This window comes from Stegodyphus dumicola, chromosome X2 (genome assembly GCF_044657685.1).
Source record: "Stegodyphus dumicola isolate Sdum_Otavi_A_Nest chromosome X2, ASM4465768v1".
Classification (NCBI taxonomy): Eukaryota; Metazoa; Arthropoda; class Arachnida; order Araneae; family Eresidae; genus Stegodyphus; species Stegodyphus dumicola.
The window spans coordinates 123,962,270-123,984,276 of NC_140781.1; the positions used below are offsets into that span (position 1 = coordinate 123,962,270).

At 33.5% G+C, this 22,007-nt stretch overlaps 1 protein-coding gene across 4 annotated transcripts in view; it reads right to left on the reverse strand.

Annotated features, from left to right (window-relative positions):
- Positions 1–22,007, reverse strand: part of LOC118186380 (organic cation transporter protein-like) — a 237,290-nt gene that overhangs the window by 18,766 nt on the left and 196,517 nt on the right. For all 4 annotated transcript variants that reach the window (XM_085809366.1, XM_035356458.2, XM_035356460.1 and 1 more), the window contains exons 7-9: positions 15,774–15,862; positions 8,688–8,902; positions 202–383 (exon numbers count right to left, since the gene is read on the reverse strand). In XM_085809366.1, the coding sequence (XP_085665492.1) occupies positions 202–383; positions 8,688–8,902; positions 15,774–15,862 (486 nt within the window). The remainder of the gene's footprint in view (positions 1–201; positions 384–8,687; positions 8,903–15,773; positions 15,863–22,007) is intronic.

Here is a 22,007-nt window from a genome sequence, read left to right on the forward strand (position 1 = left end):
TATCATTCAAGTGAAACTAAACAAGATTTGCAATAAAAATATTCGCACGTAGCAGCGTATTATCTTTGAAAACATGAATTTCAAGTTAGTATGTTCCTACACATGTAATCCCGAAAAACTTTATTTTAAGTAATCCCGTACAAATTTATTTAATTTTTAATTTTCTTAGTAATAAACTTTTTAATCCAATGAATATCTCACCAAATCTCTCATAAAAGGCGCTATAGCAGAGCCAATTCTTGCTATTGTGGAGCTAGATCCAATTCCAGCGTTTCGAGCCACAGTGGGAAAAATTTCAGCTGAATATACATAAACGATTGTAAAAGAAGCCGAAACGAAAAGTTTGCCGGCCATCGCAAGAGACTTTTTTATTCCAGGAGCACCTGTTGGAAAAATATGCGCAGTATATAGGAATAACAGATAGTAAAAAAAGTTGCACAGGAAATTAAATTACAGAAAAACAAACTAAATATTTGACAATCATAAATTAAGAAAACTTAGAACATTAATACAAAATCTAAAATTAAAAGTTTTAATATTGTGGAAAGAAGTTCAGTTTTTCTCATTATAAAAAGAATTACTGTTTACTGTACATTTTACAATACTTCTGTTTGTCTGAATAATATTGGGTTGGGGGTGTGTCCAAAAGACGTTTTAATTTCAAGGAATAATTAAGTTTTTTTTGTTGTTGTTGTTATAACCACTAAAATAAAGCGTAGTTATTTAGCATTTTCGACATAATTTGCATCAGCGTAGATGCAGTTCTTCAAAAGAGGCTCTTTTTAAGTCGGAGGATTTTTTCAAATGTATTGCTTCTAAGATTCAGGATGAAGGTTTAGGAAGATTTAATTGTTTAAGATTAAAAGAAATCTGAGTAGAAAATTTAAAGTGTGTGCCAAAGTTAAAAAATTCTGAGCAACTAATGTTTTTCAGCAGATTACAAAAAATAATTTCTTCATTAACCACATGTAGGAAAAAATTGTAACGTTAGAAAACATTTATTGAAATTCTTATTTTTATACTTAATATTAGAAAACAAACAAAATCTTTAGTTAAAAATATCTAACTGATAAAATGCAATTCGAAAATTAATCTGTGTTTATGGTCTTTTAAAAAAATCAGCCAGTATGTTACCTCATTCCCAAAGTTTTTAGTAATAGAATAAATTACATTTCATTTCCGTATAAAATCAGGATTAAAAAAGGTTATTTGTGCTATGTCAGATATATTGAAATGCGTTTATAGCGTTTGTTTGTACTGAGTAAAGTGGAAGACGAGGATTTTTTGCATCTTAATTTGTTCTAATTCAACTGTTATACAGTGAATATTTTTCTAAATATTCTTATTAGAATTGCTTTGGCTCTCATTAGCTTGAAAAACTTCAATTCGGAAATCCTAATCTTTGCTAAATATGGAAGCCGCTTTGCTAGAAATCTATTAAAATTTAAAAATAAATCCAGTCTGTCCTTCAAATTTTAATTTCAGTGTTTATTTATGCGAGCTTTGGTTTCCTTTAGTGTTTCATGGATTTGACGTCTAAAATTATAACATTACATTTCTGTGTTGAATGCATTAATCGTTTCTCCATCTTTCAGCCAAAAATATCCGAAAAGTAGCTCCCGCGTTTTAGCGTCTTTTTTATAATTTTTCAGGGCCAAGAAATAAGAGGAATCAATTATGCCCGTGACGAAATTCGAACCACAGATCTTCCAACCGCCAGCTGAACATGCTACTACTTACACCTCGAGAGCATGCATGGAGAGCTGCATTATTTCCTTTTAATTTTAGCCGGAGGAATGAACACGACCAATGGACATCGGTGGTTCTTCTTCCGACAAATCGGGTTGGCTGCAAAGATATTTTCGGGATATTCCCCATACGTAATATGAATACGATTCAGTTGTATCAGTTAATCCTTACCGAAAGCACCCTCCTCAATCAGACAGTCCTTGCATGCTTTGCCGTATTCGACTAAGAAAACTATCCCAAAATTCTATTCTCTGACTCAGTGTAAATACTAAAATTATGGAAAAAATGGGACTCGCGCACGTAAAGTCTCAAATCTCATATTCACTTCGAGTAGTCGGTATCATCAAAATAGCTAAGTCGGAAGTTCGAGGAGTCGAAATATTTGTGATCAAAATTATAGTATCTGTTAAGCCTTGGAGAAATAACCTGGTTCATACACCTTACTCTTCTGGAATTCTTTTCTGGTCTTTGCCAAAAATAAAATCTTCTCAGAGTGAATAACATTATGAGGGCAAAGGTGATATCATCAGCGCAATTCAAACAAAATATGTTAAATGAGACACGCTTATGGTTTGGTTGAAGAAATGGATCAGTACTGATTATGATCATGTATCTAAATTATTTCAGCCCCTCAGTCCCGTTCCAGCTTCAACTTCGAGAGTGGAACGGACTGGCTCCAAGAGGGTTTCGTGTTTTTTTTCGTTATGTAATGTGAAAGCCTCTCGTAGCAAACCTCTATGAGGATATTCTTTTCGTCTAGTAAATAGACCTATTGGGCTTTTTTATAATTAAAAAAAGTCCAATTCAAAGCCTCTTTTTAAAAACATAATTTTTTTATTATATATATTTTGAATATTATACCTGATTGATACAAAATAAAATACATATTATTTATAACGTATTAAATTTATACTTTTATGAATACTTGCAGCTTTATTATAATTAGTAAAAGGTATATTTTTAACGCACTGTAATTAGTAAAAGGTATTTTTAATATATTATATATATGTTATGGAAACATTTTAAAAAATTTCTTGATGTCTACATTTACTTAATGTTTAGCAATTTTTTGAAATTTTTAATGGTGTTAGATTATAATTTACTTCCTTTAATTGAACAAAATTCTATCATGACCCTGTTCAACTTTTTTAATTTTTAATTTAGGCATTAGATGCATAAGTATTTCAGCAAATATTTTAGTTATCTTGGAATTATTATTATAATTTACTTCCTTCCCATACTAAGAATTGTATAGCGAAATTTGTTGTCAGATAAATTTCGAGCCTCTGCAAATTATGTAAATTTAACTGGGGCTTTGGTTTTACCTAGTTAAAAAAACAATGGGCAGAGCTAAGATTACTCAGATGCCGTTGGATAGCAAATGAGGGAATGAAGCTTTATTTCATGTAACATTGTGGTCCAAAAACTGTTGTTCAATTTAGAATCTAGTACGCAATTTATCAATTCTATAAGTTACAAATCTTAAAAATGAACACTGATTTTTAATTACTAGCTTTTCGCATTTGGCCTATAACTTCAATATTTTTAGAACACTTTTTTTAATAAACAGATGAAAAAGTTGAAAGTAAAATTACCACAAACAAGAGGAAATTACCGCTGGCTGCAGTTTTATTTTGGGATTAATTGTAAATTATGATTACGTTGCTGTTGATAGAAGTTTGTAGAAGCTGTAATGCTTGGCTGAAAGGAAAGAGCTTGGGAGCTCGAAATAGGCTTTTTCTACTTCTCCGATATAAAAGAAATGAAAGCTACGACACTCCCGAGACTGGTATGCTGGAAAATTTCAGAATCTTCTAAGAAATCCAAATTAAAGGGAGGTTTTTATCTGAAATATGGAGTGCTATTTAAAATAGTTTTGTTTAGTGTATCAGATATTAAACCTCTATTTCTCGTAAACCTTTAGTGGAAAGTTTTACTACAGACAAACAGAAGTACTAAGCAGCAGAAGGCCCTGCCGAGCGCAGTCCACTCTGTGTTAAGAATTCTACGTGCATTTAATTAATTTACATTGCATGTACTACTATCCTGAATGTTGAATTTTACGAATGTTTGATTTGCGCTTTTGGGAGCGGTATGTGTACGGTATATTTTATCTTTGAAAAAACCCATTGACTGCTTTCCAATTTTTTCTTTCCTCATTGAATGCTTTAGATGAAAACATATAATTTATATTTTAACCTTAACTGCATCATTTTCTTCTCTTCTTGAACGTACTGGTTATAAAATCTGACAAACAACTTCGAACAAATCTTGTTTTTTGCAACTCGTTTACTCTCTCCTTGCTCCCACACGCTCCCCTTGTTTAACCATATATATATACTGTTTAACCATATACATGTATATTGGTATGTATGTATGTTAAATATCATAAAATTATTTAATTTATAAAATATTTTGACTTATATCAATTTTATGCAGTGATTATTTGCGCCGTTTTTCATTAATTTTTTTAATCACTACTTTCCTGCACCTAAATATGATTTGTAAATTTGCCTTTAGTTTAAATTTAATTATATATATAAGAGACTTAGATGTAATGATGTAGGAATATTTATACTGCACTTGTTGATCCATGAACTGGAAACTTGGCAGCCGAACTCATCTCACTTAAAATCAACTTAGTTAACTTCAACTCATCTTATTAAAAAGCGTTTTTGTTATAATTCTTACTTGAAAAAAAAGACGAAATACTTTCGATTTTATTAATTATTGTTAATGGATCGGAAGTTAGTTTGTTCCCTTTGAAAAGTCAACTCCTTTCCGGTCAATGACGATAATTACTTAGTTTATTGATTAATTGATTACATTTTCACTTTTAACTATACCCTTTTAATATTTCCATTTTAAATTTATTCAAAATTCAATTTTTAAATATGCCAATGAGTTACATAACTTCAGTAGAATTCTAACTACTTTTGTCCGAGGAGATAATATACTAATTAATCTATTAGAAAATAAATTATTATTTTATTACTTTGCAGCTTTAGCGCAAGTATTAGGTAATTTATTAAAATTAATTAAAATGTTTATACATATTTATATGTATTCAGGTAAATGTTGAAAACTAAATGCGGCATTTTACTTCCGTTCATCATACGATTAGTTTATGCTCTATTCCTATTAGTTTGACATAAGAATTTAACACTCTGAAACATACTGCTGTGTTTCTCATAGTTATCCTTCTGCTTTCATTATCATTATATGCAAGAAACTTCACAGATTTTCCTCTCCTCCTCAAGTCTTCAAAACTTGAGGTTTTGAAAAAGAATTGTTTCCCAGTTTCATTTAAACTTGTCAATAAAATCAAGTTCTCATTGTAAAAGACGAAATACCTAACCTTAATTGATGAGGTATTTATAAATTTTTTTGTGATGGCCGCCTTGTATACAGAGGACAGGGAGTAGATCTTTAAAATTCAAGATAAAGGAGCCCATTCGATATGTTAAGAAAATGGAAGCGAAGTTTTCAAGAGTATCTGTTTGGAGCCACAACTTTCAGCTTTCAGAAACTAAAATTATTACCTTTCAATTTGGAACTAATTTGTTCCTTCTTTAAATTTGTCAGTCTATTCCGAGTTCTAACGCTCTTCTGTAGACAAGCACCAAAGTTTCGAGTTAAGCATTACAGCTTTCGCTGTATTCATCCTAACAGTAGAGCTTTGATAAATGTGGAATGAACCTCCAATGACACAACAGTAAGCTATAATTTCTTGCTCATTTTTTCTGATTGTACATTTAATGTCTTCATTTGTTTAATGTTAAACTGCACGACGTCGTTTTCTTCCAGTAACGATAGTTTGGTAAAGCTAGTGCTTTATCCTTTTTAAGAGTTGAAAGAAATGCGCATGTTACTTTCGTAAGGAGATGAGGTCCTATTTAATTCAAAAGATCATCGCTTTCCCAAATTCCTTTTGCGATTATGTGCTTCTTTTTCCCGTATCCTGTCTTTTGCTTAAGTCATATCCTGTAACTCTCCCCACTTCTTTGATAGTGCCTCCATTTCTTTTTTCTCTGTTACCTTTATTTTGCTATTTCCGTATCACAAGTACTTGGCAATGGGCTGAGTTAACGCAGTTAAGTCTTAACTAAAGTAGAGTTAGTTTTCATCTAAGGAATCAGAATTAACGATGTAGCTTTAGTTTCATTTTTCATGCACTTTCACTTTTCTTTTCCTCTGTCAAAATAAAAAGAGACACTGATGAAAAGAAATTTATCTCATAAATAACAGTGATCAAGTTAGAGCAGGTATTGCATCCAGTTCTGTTATACTGCAATTTTGCCTGCAGGTGCTGAAAATTAATATACTGTCGTCGACAGAATAAAAAAGTTATCAATTCAGAAGTCAATATTATTTTGAATATATGTAACATTTGATAATCTAAAAATCTGTCCATTGAAGTGAAAATGAATGAAAATAGCTATTATGTACATCTGCTATTCAGAATCAAAGTTAATACGATCAGTGTTTTGGATAAAACTGCAAAACTACTATAAATGTATAGAAAAAGAGTAAAATGAGGATTCTATTCACATAGACCTGCGACGATATCTACATACCATATGACGAAAGTAAGCAGTTATAGGTTGTAAAAAGTATTCAAGATAGCCACACAGTTTAAATTGCAAAAGTAAACTAATGTAGCAATACTATTTTACATAAATTGATTAAATGGTGGAAAGTTTTCAGAGAAAATTCATTCCTTCTGACTTCTCGCTAAAAAAGAGAGTCCTTCGCAAGCTTTGTAAAATTTTTAATTTTGTATCGTATGTATTATTTATTTTAGAATAAATTTTTGAAATAAATTTCTTAAATAGTATAAAACTTCATCTTTCTATATATTACATCTGTAATTTAAGAGGGCGCGCTTAATTTAATCCAGTGTAAGAGAGAATGGAAATTGGAAGGCCTCTACGGTGAAAAAATTATCTGCATGGTGCTGCCATCTACCAAATATATTTTGCAACATTATTTTTTGCCGGTGATACAATTAATTCGATAGTGTTGTCATTTGTCGAATGAACGCAAAACAATTTAATTACAAATTTTAAATATTACAAATTCAAATAAAAAATTATTAATAAATGTTTAGTATTTTATTATGATTTTAAAACATCAAATTAACATAATTGATTCTTTTATCAACGATTTTTATTTGTGTTAATTTATTTATCATTATTTAATTTTCTTTTATTTTAAATTCTCAACAATAATGTTTAAAAATTTGGAATATACATATTACAAGCATGGAATGATACTACATTTATTTTCAGTTTTATTCAAAATGTTCTAAAGATTAAAAAATAAAAACAATCGTGCCCTTTCTTCAAAGATACATTCCTATAAAGATTCCTACAAAGATAATCTTCAATTTGTTATACTAGCTTTGACTAATTTTTAATTAATTTTCAGGATGAATAACATCCAGAAAACATTATACTCTTATACGGAAAATTTACGTGGAAATTTTGATGGCATTTTGAAATAAAAAGTTCTTGGCTTGGTTAAACGGTTATAGCATTTTTTCCTTCCTAAAAGAAGGAAAAAGTTAATTGCATTCATCGTAAACAAAGAAAAAATAATTTACAATTTTAATAACAAAAACCATGCAGGAAAAATATATGAATAGCAATTCTATAAACAGTAATAAATAAATGAAATAATCAAGTACATACAAATTAAACTAATTAAACAATATCAGAGCAATTTAAGGGTATAATTAAAAAATAAGGAAATGTTTATTAATTCAGAATTTTGCAATATTTTTGGTAATAATAAACATGTTTTTCTGATTTAAAAGAGGGAAAGGAAACATACTCTGCAATAAAATTTAGAAAATGCATATAAGCACTGCTACACAAGGTTTCCTAATTAAAGGAAGGTTTATATTTTTACATGAGATGAAATAAAAGTGTTTGCTTCTGTTTCTTTTCTTTCAAGCTATCTTCCATTCATTTATTAAATGCGCGGAGATGTCGTAATTTAGAATTAGAATCTCCGCGCCCGGGAATATCGAGAAAACATCTTAAAGTTGGATTTTTCAGTGTAATATAATTATTCACTTTGATCTTGCTCGAATGATAGAGAAGTTGGTTTGTTTCATCTGTCCGAAATTAATTACGAAATCTTTCTCGGATAAATCATGATCTAAAATTAGCCATCACGGAACAGTTAAGATTAATAAATCATGAAAATTGAATAACCCATATATCATTAATTACTCAATTTTAAACTTGATTGGAACTTAGTGTGTAAGTTTGCACGGTAAATTTTTTATGAGGCATTTTCCACAAAATCATACAGATTTGAAATCCGGCATGAAATTATAATGAGGTTACTCTATAATCCTCACTCATTTCACCTTTTTGCAGTTTACTACTTTATTACAGTGCTAAGATTACTAATGTTCAAGTTCGTTTTCGTAGTATAAAATGCTAGTAGAGGAAACCAGCTTAGCTGCTAGAAATTTTATAAACCGAGAATTCAGTGACAAAGTGACAATATCAGAGTTAAGTCAGTGGCAATATGAAATTTGTGATGTCGTATATTGGTAGATAATGTTGTTTCTGTTGTTCATAAATCTATATGCGACTACAAGTAGTGCTCAGTGATGTTGGCTGTCATATTCAGTAATTATGGGATATTTTGTATTCTATAACTCGCATATATTTGGAAACGCCGTCGTGTAAAATTTGAGGAAAGGATCCAATAGTGAGCTTAAAACCAGAACCGGTTAGCAAAATAAATATCACGGATTGGCAACAAATATCCTAATAAAACATTCTAAGCCTATAAATAATTTAAAGTTACATGAAATTAATCTGCGTAAAATAAATTTTCGTTTTATTTTATTTATCCTACTTCCGGTGAGGAGGTATTGCCTGTTATTACAGAATTCTTATAATGAAAATAAATCTTACTTTCAGGGACAAAAACGAATCCAAAACAGGATAATCCTCCGACCATTAAAGTGAATATAAAAGGTTTCTTCCTGCCAAAGCGATCCAGTGTTAGCATACAGAATATTGTTGCTGGAATTTCCATGAGGCCCGAGAGGAAGAAATTTAGATAGTCATTTCCTTGTAAAGCATTCGTATTCAGAGACAATCCGTAATATGTAAAAGCAATTGTCATCCTATTAAATAAAAAGAACACATTAATGGTAACATTGTTTTATAAATTTTATATTTCCTTGACAATTTATTTTACATTTTATTGAATAAAATTTGTTTTCATTTTGCTACCAATAAAGCTTTTCTGCTTTAGTACGTATACGCTACGGGTGCGCTGGACCTTTTGATAAGCATATTTTTCTGTTAGTAACAAACAGACTTTGCAAAAGAAGAAATTTGCCAGTACTCTAATCTTTCGAGTGAAACGAGTTTCTGAAATTTCAAGTTCCCCAAACTGTCATGAAAAAGTGGCATCTTCTTGATTATAATTCCAAAATTATACCACTTTGTACTTTGACCCCTTTCTTCCAATGTACATCCAACCTGAAATCTGACATATCAAGAGCTAGCAGAAATTTTCGCATGTAAAGAATTGGAAAGCCGTCCTTCTATGCGGAATTTTGCGTTTTGGAAGGAAAATGGCAGCGTTGTGTGAATAACCGGGGCCACTCGTAGTGCGTATAAAAGATATTGAAAGTATATCCTCTGAAATTTTCTTCTCTTTTTTTTTCATCACCTTCAGTTCATTAGCAACTAATACGCTGCTGTCGAAATTTAACGCTGTTGTCGAAAATTAATTTAGCAGATACCATCCCCCCCCTCCAAACCCAAACTCCCCAAAACCCCAAAAAAGAATTCTGAAATCTGGGAGCTGCGTAAAATTTTAATGACGGATGTAATTCGCGTACCTGTTTGACGTGAAATGATGGAAACTTGGCAATTTACGAATCAATCACAGAACTCATTTGTTTCAAATCTGTAGTTTCCTTGTGTAGAAAAATGATTGTGGTCAGACAAATGAAATTTGATCACCGATGGACAGATTGAGAACAGCAGACCGTATCCGTTAGGCCAATCCATCCAGATAGGCCAATACACCTCTCATATTTTTATTCAATTACATTAAAATAGCAGAAACTCATTTACTTGAACTGAATAAAATTGGAAAATAATAATTTTGTAGGATTAGTGTCAAGTGGTATTTTAAGACTGCAAAGTCACAGCAACGCGTTTGGTTGGGTTTTGAAGTCAAAATAAAAGTTTACTAAAGAATACACGTTTCTTTTGCACAGTGCACTATGCAAATTAATATATATGCAGATATATACGTGTGACCGATTTTACATGGAATTAACCATCATAAAATTATGTTCTTCCTGCTTTGATTACCATACTATAACTAAGAAGATTACAGTGATATAACTGAGAAGTAACTTCCCTGTTACTACAGAAATCGACTTCCACATGCGAGCACGCATGCATTTATAGGTCATTTTTCGCGAAAATTTCAGTCGTATTGTTTAAGCGTAAGCAGCATGTTTTGTCTGTTCAAGATAAACTGTAAACAGATGTTATAAATTTTTAAAACTCTTAAGAAAGGTATAAGCGGAATGTTACAGGGAAGGCCATTGTTATGGGTAGGTCCACGATTTCCCACATCAAGAATTCAGAAAGTTGCATCCAAGACTACCATAATAATCTCATTTCTGAATGCGGAGCCAAAATAAATCTCATGTGGATACCACATGACTTCCTTATACAGACTATTAAATTATACGTATTTTTTATGCATTTAATTTAAACTTATTTTTCGAATTATTCCAATTTGAATAACCGATTCCTCAATGCATGTTGAAAATGACACCAAAAATTGCAAATTTTAAAATTAAATATCCCGGTAAATGTTTTCGTAGAGAAGTCAAACTTCTTTTAATTTTTTTTTTTTTTTTTTTTTTTTTTTTTCATAACGAACATAGAACTTTCCCGGATATAAGTACAGGAACCGGGAGGCCGCATTAAGGGTTAGATTTCGTTATTTGTCAAAAACAAAGAAAAAATAATTTACAATTTTAATAACAAAAACCATGCAGGAAAAAATATATGAATAGCAATTCTATAAACAGTAATAAATAAATGAAATAATCAAGTACATACAAATTAAACTAATTAAACAATATCAGAGCAATTTAAGGGTATAATTAAAAAATAAGGAAATGTTTATTAATTCAGAATTTTGCAATATTTTTGGTAATAATAAACATGTTTTTCTGATTTAAAAGAGGGAAAGGAAACATACTCTGCAATAAAATTTAGAAAATGCATATAAGCACTGCTACACAAGGTTTCCTAATTAAAGGAAGGTTTATATTTTTACATGAGATGAAATAAAAGTGTTTGCTTCTGTTTCTTTTCTTTCAAGCTATCTTCCATTCATTTATTAAATGCGCGGAGATGTCGTAATTTAGAATTTAGTCTTTTTAAATTTGATATTGCCGAAAGATGATTTGAATTTGATATATATATATATATTGTTGTTGTTTTGTCCATATTACATGGAACAATGGTTGCCAGAGCCTACTTCGAAGAGAGGTTGGACTTCTATTTTCCACCCCCAATTTTGAGGGAGAGAATCCCGGGAGGGATCCGGGGGTCTGCCACCCCTCTCCTCACGCACCAATCCACACGAGAAATATATATTATATGGGCTATTAAACTTAAAATCTGTTCTGCTACATATCGGAAATAATTTACCGCCGATTCCTTTTGGCCACGCTGTTCACATGAAGGAATCGTACAAAGTTCGAACGATCTCCTAAAGTGCATCGAATACGAGCACTGTAAATAACAAGTACGTGCAGATTTCAAAGTAGTCGCTCTTTTACTATGTTTGCAGCAAGGATACATGAAATTCTGCTGTTTTTTTTGGGGGGGGAGGGGTGAATGGGATAGTCAAGAAAGGACAGACGATTTTAAAAAAGAAAGAATGGCCTGCTAGACATTCCTTGGAACCAGGAGAAAAGTACGTGCAGTGTAAACCACTGATTGACACAACGAAGATATTGCTACCATCACTATACGTAAAATTAGGGCTAATGTCCAATTTTTATGAAAGCGATGGATAAAAATGGCCCGGCATTTCACTATCTTAGAGGGAATTTCATTGGCTAAGTGAAGCAAAAGTAAAGGAAGACATTTTTGTTAGGCCACAGATAGGAAATCTCTTCAACGAGGAATATGAATATTTTGAAAATATCTTAACAGGTGACAAGAAGAATGCTTGGATAAATTTTCGACAAGTAGCTACTTCCTAGAAAATAAGAGGTCCGAAAACTACACTGACCTTTTGGAGGAACTGTTGTTATCGCATAAGAAACTAGATTGAAATATGTCTTTGAAAATACATTTCCTTGATTCCCATCTAGAAGTTTTCCCACATAACTGCGGTGCGGTTAGCGATAAACACGGTGAGTACTCTCACCAAGACATTGCAGAGATGGAATAAGATATCAAGGAAACGGAGGGGACCTTCCATGCGTGCTGATTATTGTTGGACGCTTGTTAGAGATACTCTAGATGTAGTGTATCATCTTTCTAGTCTCATCCTTAAGCGTTCTGTAACAGTAACCGGTACAAAATGCCAAGGAGATATAAATTGGTGTCTTGTGTATAACTGAACCGCACATGTGTTTCGATGAACCCATAAATGTCCAACTCTGCTGACTGATTTGTATTTCTCAGTGTCACTTTCAGTTATCAGGCAGACTTTACATAAGTGAATTGTAAGCGAAACGTAAATAAGTGAATAACACAAGTGATTACCATGAATATTACAAGAAAATATTACACAGAAACTCTGCAAATATGCGAACAGTACATATGATGTACATTAATATACCCATTTGATATTGTTCAGTATAAATAGATCAGAATAACTTCTTATATCCAAGTTACCCTTAACTTCTAGATAAAACATTCTCTGTAAACTTAGAATTACAATGCATAAAACATTGCTAAAATCATCATACAGCACAGTCAAAGTCTTGGCAGGGTAACCACAGGTCGCAAATACGCATTTTCCGAAGTAACGTTATAAATTCCGCTACAAATTTTAATATTCTATAGAGATTTTTGGCTAGGACTAGCGACAATAGAATGCTCCACCAATTGAGTACAAATGCTGATAGTCACATAGCAGGCGGTACATCAACTCAGCTGGTGGTTTAATGTTAGAAAAGCACTTCCAAATATTTTTTTATAAATAATGTGTATTTAAAAATGTTTTTAAAGATTTAATAAAAATCGTATTTGAATTTCATTGTAGTTTTCATATTTAGTACCAAAATTTCCATATAAAATGCATTTTATAAACAAGGACAACGACAAAATTTCAAATTGGTTGTTCAGTGTAATCGATCAAATTTAATAATCCATCAATGATTTAAATTATTGACTAAGATAAAGGGGGCATATACCGACTTAAGGTTGGCCAGAGCTAAATAGAGATGTCCTCATAGATGCAGGCCTCCTAACAGGTGGTATGTATGTTATGAAAACAGTTAAAAAAATAAGTGACATTCCTAAATGATCAGGCAGAGATCATCCAAGAGGAAAGACTTTAGCCAAGACCGTGAAATGGTTTTAAATATACAACATCATTGGCAGCCGATAACCAGATAATTTATCTGTTGGGTTTGCTGTTACCTTCGTAGCAATATCTTGAGAGAAATTTGGTGTAGATTGTAATACATAAAAAGTATTACGCCTGAAAATCAATAGCGTACCTGCTCATCAATATAATTTTATCTTGGGACATGCTGTCATCCTTCAAACCTAAGGGAGAGTAACTCCTATAACAGAGCAGGAATTTTAGTATTAAGTTTTTTAATGTGAGTAGTATCATGTTGTTACTCGTCCTTTACGTCTTCTGTGAAATGCTATTGGGCTCCATTTCATTTTCGTGGACGACCCCGCTTTTACACGCATAGCTCTGCTAGACCTGGACTTCTTTGAATAGAAGAGCATTCTACGGAGATAAATATCAGCCAGAAGATCTCTAGACTAAACCCAGCCTACATAACACGAATGATATCTTCGGTAGATAGCCTCTGGAGCATGCTACTGTCATTTCTGAGTCTTCGAGAATTAAAATACTTTTTTCTGGAATAGAATGTGTTTTTAATCTTACTTTTCATGAGATCTCGCTGTTAAGGATGAATGGCTAGTGGAAGTGGACATTCTTCCTATTAGCCGAAATGGCCACTCGTCCAAATGTGCTAACTGTCCTGGATTTTAGGACAGAGTTTTGCTTCAGGATATATCTCAGATTTTGTAAGTAGTTGGTGTGTATTTTGTTAATACCTCTCCATAATGCCCTGAAAATGCAGATGATTCAAAAATAACAGAAAAAGAAGTAAAAATTCACTAGTTCGAAAAGTATAGCAATAAGACGATGCGTTTTCACAGAAATGCGTCGAAAGGAATGAAATTTGATTTACTCGTAATAACGAAAAATGTTTTTGTCAGAATAGGTACCTTTCAAGTTAGAGAAATATAGAGGTTATTTGACGTTATTGGTCATACTGAAGCACGTTATTTACTTTCATGTGACAGGAATTACAACTGAACTCCTTTCAATGCTGTTCAGAGTGTCATGCCATGCCGGGACAACCATTTTCGAAAACACCTTTCAAACTTAACACTACTGAAGTACCAACTGTCGGTTAAAAATATGGTGACTATTTTAAAATAAAATCTTTTATTATTAAAAAAAAGTACCACGAATTTCTACACATTTCTGTAAAAATCGAATCATGCTACTATCCATACTTTTCAAATTATTTAAGTATTTCTATTACTTTGGGACCATCTTTTGGGTAATATTTTCGTGGTCCAAATAAGATTAGACTTAAAAAGCAAATAAGATTAGAACTTTTAGATACACACACTCTCGAGATCCCTTCCCATCAAAGGAGGACATGTAAGTTTATGAAATAATTTATGGATTTGAATTCCAACGCGTTTCATGCTTGAAAAAATGGGAATGAAAGTAAAGTATTTGCATAATTTTAAATACGCCATCTCTTAGAAATATTGTAGAACGAAGAAAACGTGAGCAAGCTTAACTATTGGAAGGTAAAAAGTTTTGATGAAGAAGAGTTGTCTAATTATAAAATGTTCAACAAAATAGTATGTTTAGAAAAAGGTGTAACAGATGAAAAGTTAAAAAATATTCAACTGCCAGACTGAAATTGAGGGAGATAGACATAAACTTCTGCTTTCTTCAGAAAAATTCTGTTTCACAACTGTAATGCCAGTAACTGAGCTTTATTTATTGAAAACTATGTTGCAGGCTGAGCGTGGATTTCCATTACAAATATATTAAAATCTCTCACTTCGGCAATTTTCCGCACACGACCATCTCTAAAAGTAGCCTTTAATTTTATAAATAAATATTGTTATTTAACATCACCTTAGTTATGATTTCTGTAACGACCACCTCCACAGAAGACCAAAGTCGTTTCGAAACGTAGAGTGGCTGTCGTTTGAATGTTTTTCTGCAGTAAGAAGTAGAATTGAAAAAAAAAATTCTTGACTAACTGTGTTACGTTTATTGTAGAAGAATAAAAATTTATGCGAAATTGTGTTTAATTTAGAAGTCGCTGGAACTGTCAAGTCTTTGGAAAATCAGGTCTCTATATATCACATTCCTCTTTCTGAAAAATCTATTACATCATATTTTAAGTATCTTTCAAGATATTTGTGCCACACAAATTAAATTTTCCGTTTTAATTTTTCATAGCCGTAGTGGTCTTCCGTGTTATGCGCGTTTCTGAAAAACATTCAATTAAAATCCATCCAGTTCGGTTTAGTATATTATGCAGTTTGTGCCTATTATTTTAATTCTGACTCGTTTACATCAGCATCCTAATTTAAAAATGATTTCAATTAATTTTAATAATTTTTCAGTGTCACATAGCAGACATATATTTAGGCTTATGATGCAGGATATTCCTCCGAAAGAATCATATTCTTATAGTAAAGAAAGTTTCTTACCACACGAAGTACAAAATTAAAGTTTTCATCCTTAAATTGGGTGTGCGCAAGAGGTCCAAAACAGATGCTTTAGATGCTTTGTTTCCTTCCTAGAAGAAAAAAAATGTTAACATTCTACGTATTCATACTGCCTAAGTTGTAAATGCAGGGAGTCTCTGAGTTCAATGTTACAAACTTGTAAAAGGAGTGAGATGCACCCGAACGTCTCAGAATCAAAGAGCAGTGATGGGTTGGATATGCTTTCCTGACATGGTAGATGTACTGGTCCGAGAAATTTCACAGGAAAGGATCATTTATAACACGGATGCAGAACACGGATAGGACCGCGCTATAGGAACGTGGACTTAGTTGATATTCATATGGTAAGCGGGGACGTTTAGACCTTATATTGGGCCAACAATGGATCGGACGTAATTGTCCGGTGCATTAACTTGCTCGATCGCTAACCCTATTATGCCTTCATTACTTCTTCTGGGGACACATGAAAACAATACTATATGACACCTCCATTGACAGCGGAGAGGAACTACTTAAACGCATTGCAGTAACTGCTGGGCAAGTTCGATTCAAGCCAGGAATTTTACAGAACGTTTGGAATTCCATACGCCGAGGATGTGAGGCCTGCTTGTGGAGGACACTTGTTCAGCTGAATTTAAACGTGGCCGTACCAGACTGAATGACGATGAACATTCAGGACGGCCAAAAACTGCAACCACTGAGAAAAACATCACTAAAATCTACCAAACGGTGCTGACGACCAACGAATCAAGGTTACAAAGATAGCAGAGATTATTAGGGTGTCTAAAGAACGTATTTGCCACATATTGAACTAAGATTTTTCTATGCGCAAGCTCGCAACACATTGGGTGCCGCGTTTGATCACTTTGGACCTAAAACATGTCCGAATGAGCAATTCCACCTTTCTATTAGGTGCAATAAATCGGAGTTTTTTTTACTATTAATCGCTGTAGATGAAATCTGGGTTCATCATTACAGCCCAGAAACAAAACCACAGGCAAAACAGGGGACTGAAAAGGGAGAATCAGCTCCCAAAATTGGCAAAAACTGTTCCTTCTGCAGGGAAAGTGATGGCAACAGTTTTCTGGGACAGCCATGGGATTGTCTCAATAGATTATCTTAAAAAGGGAAAAACCAATTACCGGAGCATACTGTGCAACGTTACTTGACAAGCTAAAGGCAGAAAATGCGGAAAAACTGCCACATTTTCAAGAGAAAAAAAATGTTTCTCCAAGACAATGCTCCATCTCACATCTCAGCGCTTGCAATGGAGAAAATCCATGAATTACGATTTGAATTTGTAACGTATACTTTTAATTTTTATAACAGTTATTTTAATTTAATTGTGCGTTCCTATCTTGCATCTTTTTAACTTACACTCCCTACCGGAATGAGGTTTTAGAATCGCGTCGAATGCAAATGAGTAAAAATAGTATTAAAGGAAAATTCAACTTACTTGGAGAGAGAAAGCTAAGAATACTGAGTAGCGTGCGTTTGCCTTTGAACTAAGTCTCTAGTTGCTGTTACACATAGCCGTATATTATATGCGTTTTGATAGTTCACCGGCTAGTTTAGATTACGGGCCAACTACGTTAAAATTGTGTTAGCTTCGGCTAAATCCCTTAGTTTGTCATAGTTCTTATTTTTGAGTTTAAGCCCAAAGAAAGGGGCCGACTGTTCATCTTATTTTTTGGTGAATAAAGAGAGTGATTAACCCTTCTTCAGTTTACGAATTCTGTTATTGAACTAAGCGATAATTCGCTTAACAGTTCACGAGGTTCCTCGACATAACTCTACAAACTGCTTGGCGACCCGTCCTATTCGCTAGACCCGGAACCATGTGACTTTTCTTTGTTCCCTAAGCTAGATTTTCGTCAAATGAGACGTTACAGAGAAATATTCCACATATTATTTGGGCGGGTCGAAAAGAGGGGAGCATCGCTGGAAGAAATGTATCGACTTAGAAAGATACTATGTCGAAAAATACAGGTAATTTTGTAGAAAAAACATCTTTTCTCTTTATAAGGTCGGAAACTTTTCAGACAGCCTACGTATACACATATTACTGAAATGTATATTCCCATACTTCCTGTTATTTCATCAAGATGCTTTATATATACACTAATGCATGCATATGTGACCATTTCCTATAAGATTTCGAGTCGTTTGAATACGCCACACACCTCCTACATATTTGTATTCCTCATACTGAAAGATCCTGTACTTTCAATACTATTTGTGGTAATAATTTTTAATACCACTTTGGTTCAGCATTTAGAAAAATATCTAGAAGTTATAGAAGAATTGCACTAAAAATATCTAAAATTGCAAAAATCAATGACTATTACTTTTATAAAATGAAAAAAAAAAAAATAAAAAATAAAAAATAAAAAAAAAATAAAAATAAATAAATAAATCTTTGTTTGAAAAAACATTCAACGCATAGTTTAACTAATTACTTATTTTTGCCTTTGCAACGAACTTGTAAGCTATTCTCTCATTCCCTACTATATATCTTCCTAGTGTAATTGGAAGTATGTCCGACTAGCAGTCGAGAGATCTTGAGTTCTAATCCCCGTGACGGCAATGCACATTTTTTATGCCTTCTGCTTTGGTCTAAGCTAAGGACTCTAAAAACTCTGCTTTCAATCACACCTTAGTTTTACGATACAATTACACGCTGAACAAGTACTAATTTAGAAGTCAAACAACAAAAATCAGCGTTATATTTTCAAATTTTCGCAGATTCAATTGTGAACATTTGAAAATATAACGCTGGTTTTTGTTGTGTGACTTCTAAATTAGTACACCTTAGTTTGTTAAATTGTTTTAAAGATCAAATTCTGTTATTAAATTAGAAAATTAATTATTTAAAAATCGTACAGCCCATGGTAATCCTCAGTTGGATTAATTAATAAATACACAGTAAAGAAAAGTTTAGGACCGAATGCATACATTTCGAAAATTTGATAAATTAAAAACACCTTCATCACTGTAATCTCTTCTATACACTTTCCTTCTAAGATTTTCCAGTGCACCTTTGGATGCATTCATAGAGTTTCCGAATGCTTTCGTAGAACTCATTTGAAATATTCTTTCATTCCCATTGAACTTGCTCTTCTGAAATGCTTTCAAATGGTGCCCTTCAAGATGAGATTTCATTTGATGCATGGAAAGTAGACAACAGATGCCATATTTGGCTAGTAATGAAACAATTAATAAAAATTACATAGTTCTGTGCAACTTCTTTATGAATGTTTTCTATGTGTTGAAGAAAGTAACACATCATTCTTATAGTTATTTTTGAGAATGATGGAAAAGGCTGCAGATTTAAGCTAATCTGATACAGAGTGGATTGTGCTCAGAATGACTCCAAAGACTCGGAATGAGTATCTCCGAAACTGCACGACTGGTAGGTTGTTGACAATCTGTAGTTGTTAGTATTTATGTAAAATGGATATGACAGTGAAACCAGTAGTAGACGCCAATGTGCTGGAAGTATAGGCTTCATCAAAGAAAAAGGACGTCGGAAACTGTCCGTTTGAAACAGTAAAATCGGCCTCAGACAGTGGCTCAGCTAACAGCCCAATAAAATGGAGGTTCAAGTATAAGTATTTCGAAACATACAGTTCCGTAGACACTGTTGGATATGGAACTCCGCAGCAGACGTCCCACTTATGTGCGACTGTTGAGCATTCGTCATTGTTAACTATACCTGAGTGGGGCCTCGGAACATCAAGACTGAACCAAGGGTAAGTGGAAGACAGTTGCCTGGTCGGGATGAATCACAATTTTTCATTCGTCATGTCGATGGTCGTCGTATCAGGGTACGCCGTAGTCCAGGCAAACATTTGCTCCACGCCGTACAGTAAGTCATACACAGGCTGATGTTGGCGGTATTATGCTTTGGGGGACGTTCTCAAGGGCGGCTCTGCCACCCTTTAGTTGTGGTAAAACAGATTATGAAAGCTGCGGACTATCTGAATATAACTGCGGATCAGTTGCATCTGTACATGGCATCTCTCTTCCTAACTGGAAATGGAATCTTCCAGCAGGACAACGCCCCATTTCACAAGGCTCGAATTGTGTTGGAGTGGTTCGAGGATCATAAAGATGATTTCCAATTACTCCTAGCCAATTGATTTGCCGGAGCTTAACCCGATTGAGCACATTTAGGATGTCATGGAGCGGCAGCTCAGATCTCGAACACCACCATGTCGGAATATCTCGACTTTGTGTGACCACTGCTTAAACATTCGGTACATCTTGTCTCCAGTCATCAACTAAGAACTTGTGGTAACCATGCCAAGGTGATTTGCCGATGTTTTGCAGGCCAAAGATCCCGCAACGCGTTATTGAGTAGGTGATCATAACGTTTTGGCTCTTCAGTGTATATTAGATCTCGAAAAGCAAGAAATACAGAAAACGAAGTGTGCTCTGCTCGGATTTGAACCGCAGATTTTCCACTTGCTAGTTGGAAGAATACCATACGAACACGCACTGGAAAACACGATAGTTCCATACAGTACAAGTTTTAACACTTTGTAGACTCGATGTGTACGTTAGAAACTAATATGCAGGACTCAAAAAGAAAGAATATAATTTCAGATTTTTAAGCTAAGAACGTGTCAAAAATTATTTTGTTCTATAAAGAATGATTCATTGTAGCTGGCTGATTAATTCATTATAGTTAAACACGCAAGGGCTATCTATGTGTAAATAATTACTTTAGAAAACAAAGTTAAAAACTGCCTTGGTGAGGGAAATATTCTGTCGTTGCCTTTATCAGTATTCGGAAAAAGAAATTTATTCCAAAATGTGTTGTGCTAATTCTCCAGCTATGGAGAATACCGAAGGTCATTAAAATACCACTTCTAAACGTAGAAGAACTACAATTTATGAAATAACACTGTTTAAGAACAGTGACTTTTGAAGGAGACCATGTCATAAATTACGTTTTCGTTTATATGACGTTTCCTTTATACGCCATGTTTTCTTTTATATGACTATGGGTTAAATTTTCCCGAATGAACTCAGAATTCCTATGATAAATAATTTATGTTATACGGTATTTCTCTCGTCTTCCTAGCGTGCCTTCGTGGTGTAGTGATTAGCACATTGAGCCGGTATTTCAGAGGTCCGTGGTTCGATTCCCGGAGAAGGAGGTTGCTAATTTTTCAATTCTCCTACTTCCAAAAATATACCTAATGTCTCTGCAATGTTACTAATGTATAGTATAAGTTACTACAATGTATAGTATAAATTACTCCTGCATCTAGCTCATTCTTCTTACATTGAAAGTAAAAAGAATGGGTGGAGTGCAGCAGCTTCAAATTTACAGTCTGGATGAAAGATGCTCTATTAGCAGCTAAACACGTACAGATGGGGTGCAAAATCATACAAACGACAGTTAAATTAAAAAACAAAAATCTTTATTTATAGGAGGAAGGGCTACCTTTCGACTGAAGTACGCACTGTGTGCAATTTGGGACGGACACAGAGAGGTTTTGTACGACATTTAAGGGATTAGGAATCCTGCATATCCTGATTCCTCCTGCATAGAGTTATCTTATAACAAAGTGTAGCTGAAGGCGGAATTCGAGCAAGTTGTTTGGACTCCAAATATCTCCACAAGCGTTTTACAAGTTTTAAATCAGGAAACTCAGGTGACTAGGTGAAATATCCTACTTCATTGTCATGTTCTTTGAACCATGCTTGAATACACTTAGCCGTATGGATAGAAACATTCTCGCTTTGAAAATGCGGTCGCTCATCAGGGAATAAAGTGTGGGCAAAAGGATGGTCATTCATTATCCACGAGGATGCTTCGAAAGTGATCGGCTTTGGTCTTCTCGTTAAGAATAACAAGTGTGTCTAAGATATTGCTTCCAACACAACAGGGAGCCACCTCCATATCTCACAGCCAGCAACAGGCCCGTAGATGTCAACAATTCTCTAGTCATTCTTTAGATACAAATGCGTCCGATGGTCAGGAATAAGTTGAATGTTAATTCATCAGACCAGAAGACTTGCTGCCATTGCTGTGGGTCCAGCCTTGATAAGCTCTGTATCACTTAAGTCGCTTGAAAGAATTACGTGATATTCTCAATGGTTTAAGAATTGCTATTCTACTATTAATGTTTGCAGAAATGAGTTTCCATTTTGACAGTTTAGTTTGAAACGGAGTAATAGAGATAAGTATTCATTTTGGATTTT